At 54.4% G+C, this 21,926-nt stretch overlaps 1 protein-coding gene across 1 annotated transcript in view; it reads left to right on the top strand.

Annotated features, from left to right (window-relative positions):
• ROR2 (ROR family WNT receptor 2) overlaps positions 1-8,383 on the top strand; it is a 193,218-nt gene extending 184,835 nt beyond the window's left edge. Inside the window, exons 7-10 of the mRNA XM_088018855.1 lie at positions 1,048-1,362; positions 2,460-2,705; positions 5,440-5,642; positions 6,938-8,383. Coding sequence (XP_087874981.1) covers positions 1,048-1,362; positions 2,460-2,705; positions 5,440-5,642; positions 6,938-8,383 — 2,210 coding nt within the window. The remainder of the gene's footprint in view (positions 1-1,047; positions 1,363-2,459; positions 2,706-5,439; positions 5,643-6,937) is intronic.
• Positions 8,384-21,926: the final 13,543 nt, after the last annotated feature.

Raw genomic sequence — 21,926 nt, 5'->3', positions numbered from 1 at the left:
GGTCAGATTGTGACAAGCAGGGCCTTCGCAGGTCAAAGTGGGCGGGCCTCCAGGCAGTGGGCATGCAGGTCGATGCCTTCCTTTGAGCCCTGATGGCCGAGAGAGGGGGACGGCGCCCTCCTGCCGCACGCACTGCTGTTCCCACTCTGCCCTCTCATGCTCACGCCTCTCCCACTCCATCCTGTGTCCCACCTCGAAGGAGCAAACCAGCTGACCCTGGCTCCAGACCCTGGCTCGACCTGCTTCTCTGCTCCCTTTATCCCAAAGCCCCCCCAGGCCTCCCCGCTTTGAACACTCTCCAGCTGTCTGGTGGCTCTCCCTCTCACCCCTGCCTCTCCCGTTGTCACTCCTCCTGCCGCTGCGTTTCACAGGGCTGGTCGCCCAACTGTCTGGCCTACTGTCTTCCTCCTCTGGGGCCACCCACTCCCTGCTGAAGCCCCCCCTCCAGGCTGCCAGGTCTGTCTGCAGGCCCACGAGACCGGGATGGCAGAAGACCAGGGCTCCAGCCCTGCGCTTTTTTCCAGTCTCTGCTTCTAGACGTCACCCAGCCCCGTTGCTCCACCTACGGCCCATTGCTTGCCGAGCCCAGGTCCTAGCAGGGTCTTAGGAAGTGGCTTTTGGGTCTGGAATCCGAATCTTCCCGTGATGGAAGAAGCATCTTGCCAGATGAGATCTTGGGCCTGGTTTTTCCTTCTCTCTTGTTCCACTTGTGATGTTTATAAGTGAAGCCCTGGGACCAGGGACTTTGTATGTCCCGTGCAAATCAGGGCAGCCCCTGGTCCCTGGGGGCCTGCTTGTGTGAGAGCCTTTCTGGGTGTGTGGAGGACAGGGCGGAGGGTTGGGGGGCCCTGGTGGGAGGGGAAGGGGAGAGGGGGCGGGTACGAGAGAGAGAGGGGGCCAGGGGCTCGGGCAGGCGAGGGACACCTGGCTGGAGATCGGGCAAGGCACACCAGGTGCAGCGGGGGCGCGGGAGGGGGGCTCGGGCGAAGTTTAGGGCCCCGGGGCAGGTGCCCGCCCGCCCTGACGCCCATCTCACCGCCCCCGCAGCGGCCTTCACCATGATCGGCACCTCCACGCACCTGTCCGACCAGTGCTCACAGTTCGCCATCCCGTCCTTCTGCCACTTCGTGTTCCCGCTGTGCGACGCGCGCTCCCGGGCGCCCAAGCCCCGCGAGCTGTGCCGGGACGAGTGCGAGGTGCTGGAGAGCGACCTGTGCCGCCAGGAGTACACCATCGCGCGCTCCAACCCGCTCATCCTCATGCGGCTGCAGCTGCCCAAGTGCGAGGCGCTGCCCCTGCCCGAGAGCCCGGACGCGGCCAACTGCATGCGCATCGGCATCCCCGCCGAGAGGCTGGGCCGCTGTGAGTCCCTCCTGGCCGTGGCCGCGTCTGTTCCAGCCCCGTGGGGCGGTCGTGGGGGCTTTGGGGTTCTCCCGCTGCGGGCGCACAGCCGCTGGGCACCTGCTGTCTTAGGGACTGGCGTGAGTCCCCACGTCGGTGGGCTTCAGACTCCGCTCCTCTAAGGTGGGCGGCACCTACGTGCCCGCTGCAAAAGCCTGTTAGCAGCGTGAACAGAGGCAGGGCCAGCTTCCACACTTGCCCTGGGATCCCTGAGCATCTCTCCTCTCTGACGAGGTCAGGGTTGCTGCCCCTTGAAGGGGAGCAGGGGGGCACCCAGGGAAGAGACCGGCTTTCTCCCAGGCTCAGGACTCTCTTCACTTCTCTGGTGAGGCTGGGGCTTCTCAGAGCCCACAGACTTCCTTACTGGGACAGTCAGAGCCTGGTCTCTGGGCTCCTGGCTCGTGTCCAGATCCCTGCTGCAGGGCTTACTCCAGGTGGCCTGGGACAAGTTGCTTAAATACCAGTTTCCTCATATTGTATGGGGATAATAACTGCCAACCTCAGAAGATGGAAATGTAGATTAAATGAGTTTATCTCTAGAAGGTGCTCAGAATAGTGCCCGCTCACGGTAAGCTCCACAAAACTGCTGTTGAACACACTTGCATCCTGGGTCTGGCTCCGAGAGGGGTCTGGGATTCTGCCATGGACCGCGGAGATGCACGTGGTGTCCTCCCTGGGCAGCAAAGCGGGTATCTGAGGTTGTGGGTTGACCTCCTCATTCTGCAATGGAGGTGCCTCGCGGGTCCCAAAGGTGCTTTCACTGTCATGGTATAACTTCGGATGGGTTTTCTTCCCCACTTGTGTCCCCAAATGCCCCCCACGTCCCCCAGACTTAACTGGTGGGCTTGGGGCTTCATGAAGTCATTACTTTTAAATGTTGCTTTTCTTGGAAGTCAAATCGTCTGGTCTTCTGGAAATTCCAGTTTGGGTACGTGCAGGCAAAGTGGTGGTGGTGTTCCTATCTGGAAGAGTTGGAGAGGGGTGCTCCGGGCCCCCCCTCCCCAGGAGGGCTGCTTCCCCTTCTCGGTCGGGCCCCCTCACGCATCTTTCTCTCGCAGACCATCAGTGCTACAACGGCTCGGGCACGGATTACAGAGGGACGGCGAGCACCACCAAGTCGGGGCACCAGTGCCAGCCCTGGGCCCTGCAGCTCCCCCACAGCCACCAGCTGACCAGCGCAGACTTCCCCGAGCTCGGAGGGGGGCATGCCTACTGCCGCAACCCCGGAGGGCAGATGGAGGGCCCCTGGTGCTTCACGCAGAATAAAAACGTACGCATGGAACTGTGTGACGTTCCCTCTTGTAGTATGTATTCCCTCTCTCTCTTTTTTTTTTAAAGCATTAACTGTTGCTTGCACTTTGTGATGGCTCGGGGTTCCAGGGTGCTGGCGGCTCCGGCACCCCCCCCCCCATTCTTGGTTTTAAATAAAGCCGTTACCTGTTCTAGAAGCAATACCTGGTCATTACGGGACGTTTTAAATTAGAGAAAAGTCTGAGGAGTCGTGTGCATCTCACCCCAAATTTCACCATGCAGTGAAGACTGCTGTTTAGGTTTTGGGGCCCCTCTGTCAGCCCTTTTCCTGTGTGTGGTCCTGGGGTGGTCACTCAGGCATCTGGTTTCTCCATCAACATTGTCCCGTAATGTTTCCCAATATTGGTGAACGTGCTTCCTGCCGCGGCCACAGCCCTCGGCCTGGCACCTGGCACTGGGGACGCGACACCTCCCGCCCTCCCTTGCCTCCCGCTGCACCCAGCGTGCACAGGTGGACGAGGCAGAGCGAGGAAGAACAGAACTTCAGTCTTGTAACCAGTTTCCCTGCAAAGTCTTTGTTAAATTACGAACGGGAGCAGAGAGTGCAATTAAGGGTTGCAAACTTTACAAGCATTCCTATTTCTATATGGAGACCATTTACCTTTCGCCACTTCCCGCTGGCCTGGGTCCCCGAGAGAAGGTTGGCTGCCTTCTGAGTCTTACATTTTGGATCCTGGAGGGAGTGGGTTGCGGGAACATTACCGAGAAGAGATGGATGAGGAGAGATTAAGGGTGAAGCAAAGCCAGGCTCGCCGTCCCCCTGCCAACCTCCGCCTGGTGGCCCCGGGCTGGGCGAGCCTCCACCTGCAGATGCTAGCTGTGGAAACTGGCATCCCTTACCTCGGGGGAGTAGAATTGGGCAGTGCCAAATTTGCCGCTCCTCTCAACTCAGCACAGATTTTAACACGTATCTTTAAGAATGTGTGTTCATTGCAGGACTAAATTTCATAAGAATGAGAATGTCCGGAGATTATCATAAAGCTACTTCATGGAATGTTATAGTTTTCTTAAAAAATTTCCTGCAAGGAAGGATGTCCGTGATGACCTGTTGGGGAAAGAATGAAGTTCGAGGGCAATAACTGTGTGACTCCTGCTTGCTTTTCCTCCCTCCAACCGTCTGTCTGGATCCCTCCTCCCTTCCCTTCTCCGTCTCTTTCTTTGTAAAGGAAAGCTGTGTGTGTGTGTGTGTGTGTGAGCACACATAGGCACCTCCATGTTATGGATGAAGTTTTGGAACGATACACACCAAACTTTTAGCAGTGATTTCCCATGGCCTACAGAAATGTTAGAATATGTTTTCACAATGAGCAGTTATTACCTTTGTAATTAAAAATAAATCAAAACATTAAAAATATGTATGCTGTTTGATCTGGCAGTTCTAGGAATATCTTATATTGCAAAAAGCTTTGCACTTCCAGGGCAGAAATGCTAAGCCTTTGTATTGCAGGCTCACTTTTAGCGGCTAGGTAAGAAGCAGGCTAATTGCTTCCCAGCAGGGGTCAGATGATGACCAAGATGCGTCCTTAACAGGAATTGCATGCGGCTCCCAGAATGTCTGGAGCTGTCTGTTCCTTGTGGAACCTTGTCTCAGATGTATTCTTCTGCTACAAAACCAGCAGTCGGGAAATATGGAGGCTATGATTGCATTTAAAAGGAATTCTATTTAAAATTCTATTCTAAAGAACTCTGTGAAACTATTGCTGCTGTATGTCAAAATAGCTGAAGGTTGTTTATTTCATGCTCACCTTAAACTGGACATAGAAAATCGGGCAAACACCAACCTATTAAGAGTGGTATAGTCTTTGGTATATGGGCTATTGGGCATAGTCACTGTGCAGTTGTTAATAAGCATGGTATCTGTTGGTGATTTTGAAAAGATAATGATAAAATAAATGGTCGCACAGATGTTTGGACGGTGCTCAGATCTCTGACCTGGACCTGAGGGGCATGGAATCTCCCCAGAGGAATGACCCAGAGCCTCTACTGCCCCTGAGGCTTCTAGAACATCTGCCTCGAGGGTGGAGCCAGGGGGGTTCTGTGGTGTTAATTGATTTCATCTGCGGTGGGATGCGGGGGGGGGTGGCGTGGGGCTGTTGGATCAGACAGGCAGACACTGGGTTTGGGACAGTGCTGCAGCCCAGCATGCCCCCTCTGCCTGTCTGGGAATCCTGTAGAGGGAGACGGAGAATTGCCTCTTGCTGTGAAAATCGTAAAGCTATCTGGAAGCTTCAATCTGGACATCTTACTTGCCGCATTTTCTAGCACGCTTATGGCCCTGTGGTGTACTGCCTTGGGTCAAACTCACTGGCTACCAGTGGTCTTTTAAATCAAATGCATTTTGAATTAGTATCTTAAATGAGTATGTGTTCATTATACACAAAATGTGGAAAAACCTAAAATGTTGCAGGAAGAGTCCTTTCTCATCCCAGTACCTTGGTTATTATTACTGTAAGAGCCTTAGCGTTGGTGGGTTTTTTGAGCCGTGTATTCTGATTGATTACTTGGGGGCGGTTTTGGATTGTGTCTCCCAAACGTGCAGTGGGAGGTGTGTTTTTCAGTATGTTACCCTTCCTTAGGCTTGGCGTGCCATTTCGCGCCTTCGTGCAACTCATGGGATTGTCCCCTTGTGCTTGAACATTGCAGTTGGGGGAGGGAGTGGGCTGATGGAGAACTTGGAGTTGGAACGGGGGATGGTTTTTAAAACACTGTGAACCTTGCTGTTCACAGGTCCCCAGCACAGCAGCAGGATGGGAATTCTGTACATCTTGGTTCCGAGCATCGCGATTCCCCTGGTCATCGCGTGCCTTTTCTTCCTGGTCTGCATGTGCCGGAACAAGCAGAAGGCCTCGGCGTCCACACCCCAGCGGCGGCAGCTGATGGCCTCACCCAGCCAGGACGTGGAAATGCCTCTCATCACCCAGCACAAGCAGGTCTCCCGCACCTCCAGACGAAGCCCCTGCCTGGAGATCGCTTGCCGCCCCCCCCCGCAACGTTCGGGTTCTTGACTTACTCGATACACAACACATAACCATCTTGAACTGCCCTTTGTTTTCCCGCATCTTCTCTAAGACATGTCAGGACATTGTGTCCTTAGGAAGGAAGTGGTAGGCGTGTTGGAATCCCCCATCCGGGAGTCTAGGCTTCTCCCTCCACCCAGACAGGTGCAGTAGCCCGAAGGCGCCGTCCTGCGTCTGCAGGGCTGCTGCTTTCCCCATAGGAGAACCAAAGGAAAAGGGCTCGGATTGGTCCACTGTGCAAGGGCCCGGCTGGCTCTTGTAGGGGATGGGGGCCTGTTTCCCGGTCAGTTTGGAGTTGGGTTGGTTTTGCTTTGCTTTGCTTTTCAGGGAAGGGTGGAGCTGCAGACTTAGAGTGGAGGTAGGACAGGCCACCCCCTCCCCCGCCCCGAGAGCTCTTAGGACAGCGAGAACACCCTGAGATACGTCACAGGAGAGAGTCTGTCCCGGCCTGCTGGGCTTACGGGAAGGGGCATTTACATTACTTGCAAGCTTTGGGGGAAAATCAGTCCCATCTGGGCTCTGAAGGGGATCTCCAAGGTGGTCAGGGGAGAGTGGACTCAGCTCTGTAGCCGGGAGTCGCTGCGTGTTTGCTGGGCGTAGGGGGGGAGGCGATGCAGGAGCCCCTGGATCCGGGAGCCTCTGAGCAGGACCGGCAGGACACACAGAAGGTGTGGGAGGTTCGGATTGATTTCACCCTGTGGTGCTTCTGTCACAATATATCTAATCAAGAAGAAGCGGTGAAATGGGCCCTCTGAGGAACAGCTGGGAAACAGCTAGCCTAGGCTCCAAAAGTGGCAGAAATCGGGGGAAGTGCACGGCAGGGTTCAAGAGAAACACGTTGGTGGGGGACACAGCCGGGGGAGTCCCGGGGTGCCTCCGGGACAGTGGAGCGCCGCGTGGCTGTGTGTGTCTGTGCTTGAGTGTGAGCAGGTGTGCACGCACACCCTGCAATGGTGTCTCTCGAGTATTTGCGGGACATACTTTGCAGCCTGGTTGGGACCCGTTGAAGTTTTTCAGGCAGCCTCACGGTGTCGGAGCATGTTTAAGAGCAGAGAGTGGGGTGCAGGGCAGGCTGAGCCTGGGGTGGGCAGGACTGTGCTAGCGGGCGGCTCTGGGACCGCCCTCTGGGCTCCCCTCCCAGCTGCCCGGCTTGTCCTTCCCCTGCTGTGGGGACAGAAGTGTTTCACTGGGGCTTTTCTTGTTGGCAGGCCAAGCTCAAGGAGATCAGCTTGTCATCGGTGAGGTTCATGGAGGAGCTCGGGGAGGACCGGTTTGGGAAGGTCTACAAAGGCCACCTGTTTGGCCCGGCCCCGGGGGAGCAGAGCCAGGCTGTGGCCATCAAGACACTGAAGGACAAAGCGGAGGGGCCGCTGCGGGAGGAGTTCCGGCATGAGGCCATGCTGCGGGCTCGGCTGCAGCACCCCAACATCGTCTGCCTGCTGGGGGTGGTGACCAAGGAGCAGCCGCTTAGCATGGTGTTCAGCTACTGCTCGCACGGGGACCTCCACGAGTTCCTGGTCATGCGCTCGCCGCACTCGGACGTGGGCAGCACGGACGACGACCGCACGGTGAAGTCCGCCCTGGAGCCGCCCGACTTCGTGCATGTTGTGGCGCAGATCGCCTCGGGCATGGAGTACCTGTCCAGCCACCACGTGGTCCACAAGGACCTGGCCACCCGCAATGTCCTCGTGTATGACAAGCTGAGCGTGAAGATCTCGGACCTGGGGCTGTTCCGTGAGGTGTACTCGGCCGACTACTACAAGCTGATAGGGAGCGCACTGCTGCCCATCCGCTGGATGTCCCCCGAGGCCATCACGTACGGCAAGTTCTCCGTAGACTCGGACATCTGGTCGTACGGTGTGGTCCTGTGGGAGGTCTTCAGCTACGGGCTGCAGCCCTACTGCGGCCACTCCAACCAGGACGTGGTGGACATGGTCCGCGGCCGGCAGGTGCTGCCTTGCCCGGACGACTGCCCTGCCTGGGTGTACGCCCTGATGATCGAGTGCTGGCACGAGGTCCCCAGCCGGCGGCCCCGCTTCAAGGACATCCACAGCAGGCTCCGGGCCTGGGGCAACCTGTCCACCTACAATAGCTCGGCGCAGACCTCGGGGGCCAGCAACGCCACGCAGACCAGCTCCCTGAGCACCAGCCCCGTCAGCAACGTCAGCAATGCCCGCTACGGGGGCCCCAAGCAGAAGGCCCAGCCCTTCCCGCAGCCCCCGTTCATCCCCATGAAAGGCCAGATCAGGCCCATGGTGCCCCCTCCCCAGCTCTACATCCCTGTCAATGGGTACCAGCCAGTGCCGGCCTACGGGGCCTACCTGCCCAACTTCTACCCGGTCCAGATCCCCATGCAGATGGCCCCGCAGCAGGTGCCTGCCCAGGTGGTCCCCAAGCCTGGCTCCCACCACAGTGGCAGCGGCTCCACCAGCACGGGCTACGTCACCACTGCGCCCTCCAACACGTCCATGGCTGACAGGGCCGCCCTGCTCCCGGAGGCCACCGAGGACGCACGCAACGCCCCGGAGGATGCGGCCCAGAGCCCCGTGCAGGAAGCGGCGGAGGAGGAGGACGGCTCTGTCCCGGAGACCGAGCTGCTGGGGGACAATGACACTCTGCAGGTGGACGAGGCCGAGGTCCAGCTGGAAGCCTGAGGGGCGCGGGGCCGCCGGGCACGCGGGGGCAGCTTGAGCCCCGGGCACCGGGCTGGGGGCGCTGGTGTGCAGTCTCACTGTGCACCGTCTACTCCTCTGTGGTCCTCCTGTGCCGATCGGGCCACTGGTGCTCGGAGGGCCTGACCAGGCGGGGGTGGTGGCCCAGCAGGATGCACGGTGACCCCCTACGCTGCCCGCATTTCCCGAGGGAGATCGGCAGTGAGCGGTGCCTGCGCTTGGCAGGAAAGTAGGCGCCATCTTCCCTCCACCTTGCGTATGGAGCGGATGTGGGGCAACTTTGGGAAAACGGGCCTGCAGGGCCTGCAGGGCAGCCTGTTTGAGGATGGGAGAGACGTGTTTTCACCCTGCCGCCCCCGCCAGTGACAGTCTCCCCGCCGCCACCACCTCCCAGGGTTCGCGGGAACAGGATGCTGCCTCCCTCCAGGGTCCCATGAGCACGGGGCTTCTGAGACGGGAGTTCTCTGTGCCTTCCATGAAAATGTGCCTTAAAAGAAACCAGTGCGATTTTGTATTTTTTGGTGAAATGATTTTAATTATCCTGCATGTGTATTTTGCCCACTTTTCTGGAATTCAGGGGAAAGCGTTTCTTGGGGTTGGAATGTTAGGAGCACTGTTGTACAGAGCACAGTATTGTTATTTTGTTTCTTTAGAATCATGTACAGACCTGAAATGTAATTTATATGGTTGTGTATGCCATTTTCATTGAAGTATTGTGAGCTTAAGTAATTTAACTGTTTACGTTACCCACTTTGGGACGCCACCTGATTGTATTTTGGTTTGCTTGTATTTGTACCGGATGTAGGCGAGGTCCGTTCATTTCAGAGCTGGTGGGAGAGAAGGCTCACAGGCCAGCACACCGATAGATCTCACTTGTAACTCCCATACCTGGTGTATCCAATAAAGTGAAACAGAACTTTGGGTCGGCTCTCTGCAGGGTATGAGGACGTCAGGCAGCCGAGGTGCTGCATGACCGAAGAGTGACGGCGTGGGCTGAGTGCTTGCTGTGGGCTTGGGGGGTCTCGTCCGGGACCAGCGACTCCGTCTGAGTGTGGATCTACACTGGCGGGCAAATGATGGAAACACACCCCATTGCTTCTCTGTTAGGGTCTCAGAGGTGAATTCATTGCAGATGATGTGAAGTTGGTCTTTGGTTTTAACCTCCCTCCTCTGAGGTCCCAGGGCCCCTGACAGTTCCCGACCTGGAGCCTGGCCCTGGAGCAGGGCTGTGGGGGGAGGCCGGGAGCGTGAATGGGCCACCTTCACCACCCGCCCAGGGCCGCCTGTGTCTCTGCTCCCTTGGCACTTCATCTGAACCCTGGGCACCCCAGGGGCCGGGGCTCCCCTGCAACACAGCACAAGCGGGGTGAGACACCCAGAGGAGCTTCTGCCAGCAGCAAGGCCCCCAGCGCCAGCCGAAGAGTCTGCTGGTGCTGACTGGAGGGGGCCCACGGCCCTGGGGCCGGTGAGGCTCCCTGGGAATTTGCATCGTGTGTGTTGCAGGCTCCGCTCCCAGGCAGGTCGGGGGGTGCCCAAGACTGCGCACATACACGTGCCCAGCTGGTGCTGATGTTTCTGTGCTCAGGGTCCCGGGCGAGCCACCCAAGCCCAGAACTGACGATCCTGATTGTGTAGGACCTCAGGTCATCCTGAACCTCAGGGCTAGCCCGTGCGCCCCTCACCCATGGCTTTGGCGTAATGCGGCTCACGCATAGAGCCGCATAGGTCGATAAAGAACTCACATGTCTGAATGTGTATCCTGAAACCGGGGGGACTCTCCTGTGCTTGGCAGAGGAAGCAGCGTGATCGGGGTCGGGACGGGAGCCCCCCAGAGCCCCACTCCTGGCCAGGGTGGGCCACACTGCATAGTTGGAGAGCTCGGGGTTAAATGGAGCTACTTCTCATTTCCACTGATCGGAAAGAGGAACTTAATCTTACCCCTCATTTGGTGCACCTGATGGTTTAACCGTTGGGCTGGCACCTGAGAGTGGAAAATGGGAACTAGCCACCTGGCTGCCCTCTCCGCGGGCATGGCCACCACCTCAGCTTACCGCCCGGACAGGGACCCGGGGATCCTGTTCGCAGCACCGTGCAGCCCCCAGCAGAAGTCCTGCAGAAACGTTTGCAGGGTTTTTTGCAGAGCAGGAGAGGTTTTGATCTGGGGGATTTTGCTCTCTGGCTCAGTATAGCACTTGTTTGTTGCAAATCACTGTAACTGTGAAGTCCTCTGCATCTGCAGGAAGATCACTCCGTTTCTGAAGCTCGTTGAACCGTGACTTCGTCAGGATGCTCCCGAACAACCGATCTTAGAGCCGAGTGGCAGGGTTCAGATCACAACCGCATGAGCTGTCCCCCGGCCGCGTGCCCTGTCCACCCCATGGAGGGAGGTTGCACCACTCCTGAGCGGCTCAGGTAAGTGTAATTAGTTTAATGAAGCCACACGAAGGCACCAATAGCTTTTGCAGTCCTGATATTTTTTGATAAATGAGTCTTGCTGAAACAGCCTGTCAGAGCAGTGGCTAACTTTTCTGTACTAATTTTAGAAGTTTGGCTAAATGCCCACAGTATACAGTAGCTCCTCCTCTGCAGCCAGGAAGCTTCTGGCCTCTCTCCACACGGAAGCGTTGATTAAATAGGCTCCTTTTGCATTTAGGTTCGTCCTCGAAATTCATTGTTGATGCCTATTTGGGGGCGACTTTGTTTAAAAGGGATCTTACACAGACGTCGTTCCTGTGCGGGATGCTTACAGGAACATTTAAAACCTTTCCTGAGGTGAGCTTTGACGAAGGACATTGTGTCCGAGTAAACAGGTCAGGGTCCCATCTGGAAACCTCACCACCACGAGCCAGGGTCACCTTGGCAAGGTCCGCCCTGCTCCCACCTCGCCCCCTCTCCCTCATCAGTCGCCCAAATAGTAGAGACTAAGGACTTGCTGGCCTGGTGCTTCATGAGCACACAGCGATTGGCGCTTGAAATAGGAGTGATGCTTTGTCCAGCTGGAGGGAGTGTGGATGTAGCCTAGCTGTCACTCCTACGGAGAAGGACATGAGCCCAGGCTCACGGGGTCACGCTTCAGACAGCAGTGCTCTTCCAATATTGTATTTCTTTTTTGCTTTGGTTTCACTCAGTTACTGCACAGTGAGTACATTTCTCACCCTGGCGAGACCCACAGCATTTTGTAACAGGGACTTCGTTCTGGGCTCCAGAGAAGGCACTTGCCTTTCCTTCAGGTTAAGATCTTGAGGCTCCCTCAGTCTCCGCTGGACTATCACTTTTTTTTTTGTTTGTTTTTAACAACTTCATTGTGCTGTAATTTACTCCCATAAAATTCAGCCACTCCAACTGTACAATCCAGTGATTTTTAGTAAATTTGCAGAGTGTGCAGCCTCCACCGTAACCTAATCTTAGAACATTTTCTATGCCCTCACACAGATCGTTCATGCTTGTCAGCCCTGAGCTTTCTGCTGCTTTCTGTCTCAGTGGATTGGCCTTTTCTGGACATTTTATGTAAATGGAATTCTACAATATGTAGCATTTTGCTTCTGGCTTCTTTCAGTGAACAAAACAGCAGAGATTCATCCATGTTGTAGTGCATTACCAGAAGTTCACTTTATTGCTGTGTAGTATTCCATTATATATGGATGCACTGTATTTGTTTATTCCTTCATCTGTCCATGGACGTTTTAAATTTTCCAGTTTTTGGATATTCTGAATACTGCTGCTATGAACATTTGCACAGGTTCATATGTGGACATGGGTTTTCATTTCTCTCAGGTCGGTTCCTAGGAGGGGAATTGCTGGGTCATAGGATAAATCAATGGTCTTTCTAAGAAATTTCCCAAACTCTTCTCCAAAGAGGCTGCACCATTTTACCTTCCCACCAGCAAACACTGATGACTAAAGTTTCAGTGCCTCTTCGCCAGCCCTCGTTATCTTCAGTTTGTTTTGTTTTCCTTGGCTTTAATGAGAGCCATCCACTTTCAAGAATATTAAAATAAAGCATCACTTAGATGAAAGAAAGGGTTGAAGGTGCAGGGCAAGTCCTGTGGATGGCGTATCGGTTCCCCCCAAACGCCCTTCACTTATGTGTTCGTATGGTCATTCCACACGTACTTCGCGAACATGTCCTGATGGCTGGATTCAGTGGTGAACCAGACAGGAAACATTCCCACTTTCTCAGGAGGAAAGTTATTGAACAAGAAATACTGTGAGAACAGGCTAAGTCTTCCCGGGGGACAGTCCCTGCCATTTGGTGATGCCTTGGGCAGAACCCAGCTGGGGCGACCGACGAGGGTCCCTCAGGTATCATTAGATCGGGTCCCTGCATTTGCAAATGATGAAGGACAGAAGCCTCCCCCTCCATCCTGAGCACGCTGGCGGGTGGGTTGCCCACTGTCTTCCAGAGCTTGTGAAGACTGTAGGTTCCCGGGGTCTTTCTGTGGAGGCTCTGCTTTCATCTAGAGACCCCAGCATTCCCTGGATCTCGGAACACGGTGGCAAGGCCCTATCCTGGGGCCCCAGACCCCCCCCAGACCTGCCTGTGAAGGTGGTGGGGAAGTCACATGTTTATTTTCACTAACCTCTGAGTGAAATGTAGCATTTCCTCTTATCATAAGTGCAGGGAAAACCCAAGAAGTATTCTTCGCACTCACGGCTGGCTGCTAGTGAGAATCGCGTCTTCTCCAAAACCCCTGCCGTGTGGCAGATGCCCCAACGTTTGGTTTTGCTCACGACTGCTCCAAGATTATACCCATCAGCAGGCCTGCTGCAGAATCCCGTTACCGAGTGAATACAGGAACACACGTATCCCATCCTAACTTGGTTTTAAGAAATGCTTTATCATTTCAATATAGATGTTTTCTGTATGATTGGAGTGTTTCGTTTTCTGCATTAAAAGGGACCCAGGTGCAAAGGGGTCTGTCTGTGGTGCAGAAAAGGTTAGGAGCCCGTCCTTATGGCTCTTCTCCCGAGACCACCCCACCGTGCCCCGTGAGCCAGCCCTCCCAGGAGGTCCTCCTCTGCCTGCCTGGGCGCTGCCTGCCCCCAGACCCCAGGCCAGCCTCCCCGACACTTGCCTTTCCTTCGGCTGCTTTGACCCGGGCCAGAGGGAGGAGGAGGTGAGGGCGCACCGTGACCTGGCCTCCACGGTCCTACTCTCTCAAGCTGATGCCAAAGCGCATGTCAAGGAGACCCAGCACGAAGAAGCAGGAGCTGAGTAGGAGCACAAAATGGCTCTGTATCTTTCTTTGCAATCATCAGAGTTGTTGCCTTTTCACATCTGTGCTCACAGGCTCCTGTGGTAGAATAGATGTTCGGTGTGCGCCCCCCTGTCCCTGGAGGGGGCAGAGGAGCTTCGGGCTCCTGGAAGCTCCATCTGCAAGGTCCCTGTCTCACCGGGAGAGCTTGGCTTTTCCTTTTCTCGCAGGTAAATGTTCTTGGAGTTTTAATTATTATCCAACAAGAGTACATTTCTAGTTACTTCAAATAGCCCTCCGTGTGGATTTCCTTAGCATAAGAGAAACGTTATGGTGTGCAGTGATCTAAGAAGACCTGGATTGATTCTGTGGGTCCTAGAAACATGCATATTCAGGGCATTTATTCTCTTAATAAGTTTCATTAACTTGATTATACCTGGGGGGTCATTTTTTTGCTACAAGAACGAAGCATGGGAACCTGATATGCGGAAGGAAAACAAGAGTGCTTAGTGGAAAGCTCTGCTCTGGATCTATGACCGTTAACACGGTTACCCCAAGCATGTGTGGATCGAACTGTGGGTGACACATTCTGCCCCACCTGCAGTGGGCCACAGAGACCACACAAGACACTCTCCAAGCTGACCTGAGGCGAGATCATTAGATTATTCGGTGACAAACGCTGGTGGCAGCCTGCAGTTCCCCCCACTGGAGCGAGCGGGTCAGGCAAAGAACCAGGTGGTTCCAGCAGACGGACCCCGAAGCCACACACGTTCTCGAATGTCCGTGATACTCGGTTGTCTGAAGAAAACCCGGCAGCCTGTGGAGAGACTCCTTGGCAGGACTGGGCAGTCTAATTAATCTGGTCTTTACTCACCAAATGTGCCTCTAAGAAATAACTGTGACCAAGAAACCTCTAAAAAGGTTTGCCTTCCAAGTTCCTTTCCTTGTGACCAGCGACGGCTTTCCCCCTCGCTTTGGTTGGAAACAACACCAAGCAGGTGTGTAGCCACACAGACGTCCGCTCATGCAAGACAGAATAACAGAAAACCCAGACGTTCGCTGTATTAACAACGTACATTCCTCCCTACAAACCATGAATTTCCCGTTCGCAAGGTCGGGGCGGGGGGGTCTCAGAATCACGGGGAGAGGCAGAAAGAGACGGGTAGTGAGCAGTTTTGACTTCTGTGGGGACAGGAAGCCAGTGTTACCCTCACAGGGTTAGCTGTGCAGGGGTGTGGTGTCCTTGCAGCGGGGCTGTGAGCCCCCCGAGGGCAGCTGAGGTGGGCGCGCGTCCCAACCTGGGGGTGTTCTCTGCCTGTCCTGGCCAGTCATGGGGGCTCTCCAACCCACCGACCAAGATGCAACTCTGACAAAGGCCGCTAGAGGCCACTAGAAAACAAACTAATCAATCCACTGAGATCCTTCTGTATCTGTGTGCCTAAAAATAATTTTGGTTTGCAGGCAGAATAAAAGGACGGAGCAGGGCATCTCCTTGGGGCACCGGTGTAAGTGCGGTGGGGCGTAAACATAAATATCAGTCAGCGGAGAAAACTGTGTTCCAGGGACCTCTCCGACCACAGGTCGGTTCCGTCCTGCAAAGGGGGGATTACAAGAGGTGAAGTCCCCAAGGCAGGGGTTTTCTCCCTCTCACGGCTGCCTCCCCAGGGCTGCGGTGACGCCTGGGCTTTGTTGGGCAGACTCTGTACATTTGGAGCCAGAAGGGAATCGCTGGAGGCAGCAGAGGGAAGATGCGGCCATTCCCCCCTGCGATGCCCAGTGTGACCCTCAGTAAGGGGTTTAACGACTTCTCCCCAATCACGTGTCAGGACAGACGGCAGTGAGGACCTGGAACGTGGTTGGCACGCCTCCCCTTTGCTAAGAAGTCACATAAGGCCGTGTCCCAGCAAACGGGGAACAAGTCGAGAAAGGACAACGGGGGATCAAGAAAGTATCAAGAATCCCTCCTAAAAGTCCTCTCCCAGATTCTCGAACTCGAAGTAGCTACTGTGTCCCCCACCGCCACCCTCCCCAGAGGTCTGACACGCCCCCCCGAACACACACGTCCCCATTCACCCTGAGGAGTTGCAGTTCTTTGCTCATTGATTGCTTTGCTTTCTAACAATCCTCATGGCGAATTTCTGCTAAGTGAAGTTCTCCACTTCTAGATTATTTTTTAGTACTCAGCTATTTGTGAATGCAATTATAATGTGGCAGTGGACATTCTTGTCCACAAAACCATGACCTACAACATGCCTGGCACAGAGAAACACCAGATACGTGGCTGCCTCCGCCTTCCCCAAACCCGCAGGGTCTGCTTTGCCCTCCCCTTTCTCTCTGTGTCCACTTCTGTTTGACCTTACAGACCTGTCCGTTCTGATGCCCCTGTGCTTTCTTCTAACCCACCAGTTGACTTCTGGAACTCTCTATGCCCACACGTGGACACTGGGGGAACAAAGTTGCACATTCCACCAGAAGCCCCTCTCTCTGTCCTTGAGCCCGGTAGGAAACCGTCACACACAAGGCTCTGTGGCCACGGGTCTTGGTCAGGTCTGCATGAATTCCAGTGCACGTGCATTTTTGAAAATCAACCCGGGATAAATGCCATGGAATGAAATTGTTGAGATTTTTAAGATGACCTCTCCACTCCCACGAAAAATCTCAGGACCAGTCCTCATCCCGATGAAGAGGTAGACGCCAGTATTGATATGGGATGAAAGGGGCTCATGGTGTGGGCTGGCATTCCTTCAGAAGTTATCCCCTCAGTGACTCATGTCGCTGAAGGACTGGGGATCCCCCCCCCAAACACAGCCGGAAGGTTCCACGTGTGCCTCTGGCAGAGATCCTCAGCGCACCCAGCCCTCCCCCGAGAAAGGTGAAGTGACTTGCCTCTGGTCAGAAAGATGGATTAAAAACACAGAGAAAAACAGAAGAGGGTCACTGTCGGGGTTAAATATGGTGGGACTTACGGCCAGAAGTACTCAGAGATAATGCAGGGCTCCATGAAACAGTCGAAAAGCCACAGATGTTTACACACCAAGCAGGGCAGATAAATACACAAAGCAACAGCTCCCTTAGTGGGAGCGTCACTGCATCTTCTAGAATCTGAAAGAGTGAACAAACATGGGAGCATATTAGTAGCACAATCCCTGGGTTGAGCTAAGGGACTGAGAATTCCATTCCCCGTGCAGAAGGTTTAATCTTTTCTCAGGGCAAATTTCCATCGTCGATCGTGTCCTTGACAACAAAGTCGACCTGAATAAAATCCCAAAAGTAGAGATGTCACCAGCCCTACCCGCTGACCATAATCCCGGGAAACAGAAGGTGGCTATCATCTTGTGGGGTGGAGGGTGATTAAGAACCGACTGCCTTCGTTTCTTGCCCCAGTGAGAGATCAATCCCACTGTCCACGGAGAGCCACGTGCACTGTGTGTGAGCTGCCCACGGCAGGTGCCCTCCCCCACCGGTACCACCATTTCCACAACCAAGACGGAATGAGGTTTCGACACAACCACATGCCCAGGGAAGTCTGCGTTTTTCTTTCTCTCTCTTGTGCGAAGTAAGTTTGTCACTATTGGTCCCGATGAACTTTTTTTTTTTTTTAATTTAAGTGATTGTAAGATCCTGTAATTGGATTTTATATATTTATTTTGAGAGAGAGAGAGAGAGATAGAGCATGAGCGGGGAGGAGAGGGAGAAGCAGGGCCCTAGGATCACGACCTGAGCCGAAGGCAGACGCTTCACCGACTGAGCCACCCAGGCGCCTAAGCAAGACCCTGTAACTGGACACAGCAGTGCTGGGTCTGTTTTCCTCTTGCTTCCCTTTGGACCCAGGTCCCAGGGAGCCTTTCGAGGAAGGGAAGCTCCTCTCCACTTCTATCTCAGAAGGGATCAGATACTCGGTGGAAGGGTGACCCACCATAACTACGGGTCCGAGTCCAAGGAGATGGGGGGCCCGGGAGCTGCCCCTTCTCTTGCACAAACACCAAGATCCCGAGGAAGGATGACTCAGGAGTCAGGAGATGGGTCAAGGAGACAGGATCCCGTGATCTAGCAGTCAAGAAGTGGCATCTCTCTCTCTCTCTCTGTAACAGATTTCATGGCATGATTTTTGTGCTGGGTATTTTGTGAGGCCCACGGTGCAGGGCCACTTTGATAAAACTGCTCACGGAACATCATGTCCTGTCACTGTGTTCTCCTGGAGGAACCAAATCACACCTGGGTGAAATCAGACCCTCCTTTATGATCTGTTGTTTCTTCTTTCTTTCTTTTTCCCTCTAGGTGTGAATCTGGCCAAAGATTCCATTTGTATGCTGTTTTTACTAGGAAACTGATGGAATTGGGGCGGGGCGGAGACACGGAAGGGGTGACACAGGATGAGATTCTGCAGAGAAGCTGCTATGGTTACCTTCTCTAACCACATTCTCAAGGAATCCCCAGCTCACGGCGGGGGAAACAGGCCCAGGGGATGACACGTGTCTGGTGACTGGGAACAGGAGTGCTTCGGGGCCAGGCCAGGATTCCCCCACCTGGGGCAACTTCAGTGCTTGCATCTGCCACTGGCCCTTCCCAGCAGGAGGTGCAGGCTGTGGCCCATCGGGGTGGCCGTGGGAGGGCTGGGGCAGGGCCTGAAAGCCCGGTGTGTGGTGCGTGGGGCTGGGGGACTCCTCCAGGGGTAGAGCATGGGGACTTAGGGGGGCACGGGCACTCCTTCCGGGAGAGGGTGTGGAGACTTGGGGGGTGTGGTGCAGGGACTCAGGGGGTGTAGCACCCCCCAGGGGAGACCGACCCCCATCCTATCCCCCCCCAGGGCCACTGCGCACTCCAGGACAGCTTTCCCCACAGGACGGGCCCACTTGCCGCCTGGAGGGGGCCCGGGGCTGAAGGGACCGCCTGGGGCCTCAGGGACAGATCACTGTGACCCAAGTGGCAGGGGTCTGCACAGGGCAGTTACCCAGAGAAGGAGCCCCACTCGAGGTCCCTGGCCACGGAGACGTTGGTCCATTTATTTTCTCTCCCTTAATTACTTAATATTAGTTAAGCTGGAAACCCACACACTCCCCAAAATGGAATTTTATCATTTTGTCACCTCCAAAGTGGGGAAGCTTATTTTCTACTTTTTAAATACCAAGTCGAAAGCTTATGGTATTAACATGATGTATATCACACATCACTAGTTTTATTACTGTTCTTTATAATTTTATATTCTTATGCCCCAAGCAATGGAGCTGAACCTTAGGCACGACATTCTGGAGTGGAAGAGACAGATCTCTTAGGAAGTTAACTTTAGAAGACAGAATGAGCAAACCACCATATGATACAGGGGGAAAACCCATGAGAGAGACGCACACTGCCCACTAGAAGGTTGCTGAAAATCTTAGATAAAATGCTCCCAGATATCAAAACATTAGGTACTTCAATACCTATCTTCTCCCTATTAAAAAAATATTTTAAATGCTCATGTTTAAATCTAGTTTTCAAAGTTTAACTTCCCCAATTTTGAAATTGGCAGGAGTACCCCTTGTTGAAGAAACTGTTAATATTTGTGTGTTCTCTTTCCAGCAAGGAGTGAGGCAAGTAAAATAAGGCAGCGGGCACTTGGCCTGCCTCTCGGGCGCCCAGACCTCGGCTGGAGGAAGCGCGGGATGTCAGGAATGTTTACAGAAGGTTCTCCCGACTCCGGACCAGGCTGGCTGGCAGACACGCTCGTGCCCTGGGGGCTCAGCGAGTGGGCGCCACCTCCCTCCAGCAGAGAGAATTAAGACAGAGCCCTGTGCATGAGGGTCCCCTGCCAAGTTACAGACGGATTGCCACATCCTGTTGTGACACAATCACTGCGGAAAACTATTTGGCAGGTTTTTTTTAGAAGATTTTATTTATTCATTTGAGCGAGAGAGCGCGAGCACAAGCAGGGGGAGCGGCAGAGGGAGAAGCAGGCTCCCGACCGAGCAGGGAACCCGACGTGGGACTCGATCCCAGGACCCTGGGGTCATGACGTGAGCCGAAGGCAGACGCTTCACCAACTGAGCCTCCCAGGCGCCCCGGCAGTTTTTTATAAAGTTTCATATACACCCTCTATATGGTCCAGAAGTTCTGCCCCTGGGTGTTTGCCCAAGAGAAACGAGAAAATCGGTCTCCCCAGAGTCGTGCAGGATTGTGCATAGCAGCTTTAGTCCTCATGTCCCAACACGGGAGACCTCCCAAAGTCCATCAGCAGGTGAATGGAAAACCAACCGTGGCACACCCATGCCAGGGAATTCTACTTGGTAATAAAAATCACACACACACCCACACACCCACACATACCCACACACGCATGGATCTCCAGAACATGCAGAGCAGAGGGCAATCCTTGAATAAGTGTCACTGATCTGGAAGACAAGGTCTATGCCACACTGATTCTCTTTTTTAAATTACAATCATTTTTCCTCCCCACTCTGCTATGGCCTCGTCTATATTACATCTGCAACAGCCCTGTTTCCAAACAAGCTTGAATTCTGAGGTTGTAGGAGCTAAGACTAACCTATAAATTTGCGGGGAGTGGACACAAATGAACCAATAACACTAAGCCTGTGTCTCTTAAAATATACTTGATCTGCCAGTTGGCGGGTCTGATTGTTTGCTTAGATCCCGTAAGTCTTCTGTTTGCTTAGGGACCCGTTCTCCACGTTTCTTTCTTGCCATACGGTCCGTCGGCTTGGATCTGTCCTCCAAGTCTCCTACCTTTCTCCTCATGATTTCCCTCTTTGTATTTTTGCTTTATGCTCTGAGATACTCTTCTCCTTGGTCTTCTGTAGACGATCTGAACAAAGACTATCCTGGTTTTCATTTCAGGTATTGAATTTTGAAAATCATGTGTTTGCTTCTACAAGTCATTTTGTGCGTTTGGTGGAGCCCCTTGAGAATTCTTACTAGTGTATGGATACCTTTCTCATCTGACTCTTCCAATTCCCTTTGCCCAGGTGGGAGACACCGATGTGACGTTTGCCACCTGGGCTCCCTCCCTCTGCTGACTGGGACCTTTGCAGTGAGCCTCTCCGCCCTTCCCTCCCGTACGTCTCATGACTCTGCCCAGCATCGGCCATCAGGAAAAGCAACAGATTCTCTTAAGTAACAATAAACCCATCTGCGGTGGAAATCAAAGAGGATTCTGGTCTTCATGGGGGGCAGTGAGCTGCGCACTCACGGAGGGATGTGGATGTCCGCATCTATAGCTCCCGAAAAAAACCCGCTCTCAACGCGGATGCCCTCGGGGTGGGAGACTTGTCTTACCTCCGAGGCTTTGTCCCTGGGCCTTTACAGTTTCACATGCCCCTCAAATGGATGTGGAACAAGACCTAAGTTCAAGGTTGACAGAGTCGTCTGTGGCAACGAAATACATGCTCTCTGGACAGATCTTCCTCCAAGCACAGTTTCCAGACGTGGGGTGTTCAGAAAGACATCCGGTGTTACTAGAGCAGGGGTAACATGCTGGGTCAGTGAGGCCGGGTCCCCTTGCTCCTGCAAACTTCCCCAGATGACTCCTACCTGCGAGCCTGTGGGGACAGAGTACCCTGTGGTGAGACACCTCCACCAACCAATTTCCACGGAAGGGAGTGTCCTCGACAGGACAGACCACAACATCCAGCTGGTCTTAGAAGACTGCTGGCGGTGCCCCCCGTGGGCCCAGCGTCTCTCCCCCAGGGGGATCTTGCTGTGACAGCTGTGCATACCACCCGGACAACCACCGAGCCGCCTTCCAACCCGTTGGCTCCTGCATGACACACCCGCATCACTAGCAGGGCTTTGTGTGAAGCCCCTTGCCTCCGTATCAGAGGCTCTCTGGCCTGGTGTCCTTCCCCTGCAGCACCCTGATCTGCCACTGATGCTCTCTGGACTCTTCTCTGTCTCCAGTGGCCGGCCCTGTGTCACCTGCACGCAGGTGAGCCCCTGGAGGAGAGACAACGGTAGTGAGCCTCCCGGGACCCAGCCTCCTGCTGTCAGGTGGCTCCGCACTCAACTCAGACACGCTGTGGACTCCAAAGGGCGCGGGGCTGCTGGGTGTGTGGCTTTCAAAGTAGGGCAGGCATCGTGGCAACCGAGAAAAAAACCCCGTGTTAAACCACAAGTTGGCCGATGGACGCCTCTTCTGTCTTTTGCTGGGATCAGGTAGCGTTGAGGACGGTTTCCTGAAGTCATCCTGCGGGGGGAAGGCAGCACCTTTCTGCAGTCACTGGGTATGCTCTGGTCTGTGTGCTGTGAGTAAGAACCTTCATGACTGAATTGTTCCCTGTCGTTCAACTTTTTCTGACCCCCAGCCCATCACTGGCGGGACCAGAGAATGCAGTCGATAA

Source organism: Eumetopias jubatus, unplaced genomic scaffold, assembly GCF_037043125.1.
Source record: "Eumetopias jubatus isolate StellerSeaLion01/CBP00866 unplaced genomic scaffold, mEumJub1_p1.0 scaffold_15, whole genome shotgun sequence".
Taxonomy (NCBI): Eukaryota; Metazoa; Chordata; class Mammalia; order Carnivora; family Otariidae; genus Eumetopias; species Eumetopias jubatus.
The sequence above is the reverse complement of the archived record's forward strand: the minus strand, read 5'-3'. Positions and strand labels throughout refer to the sequence as shown.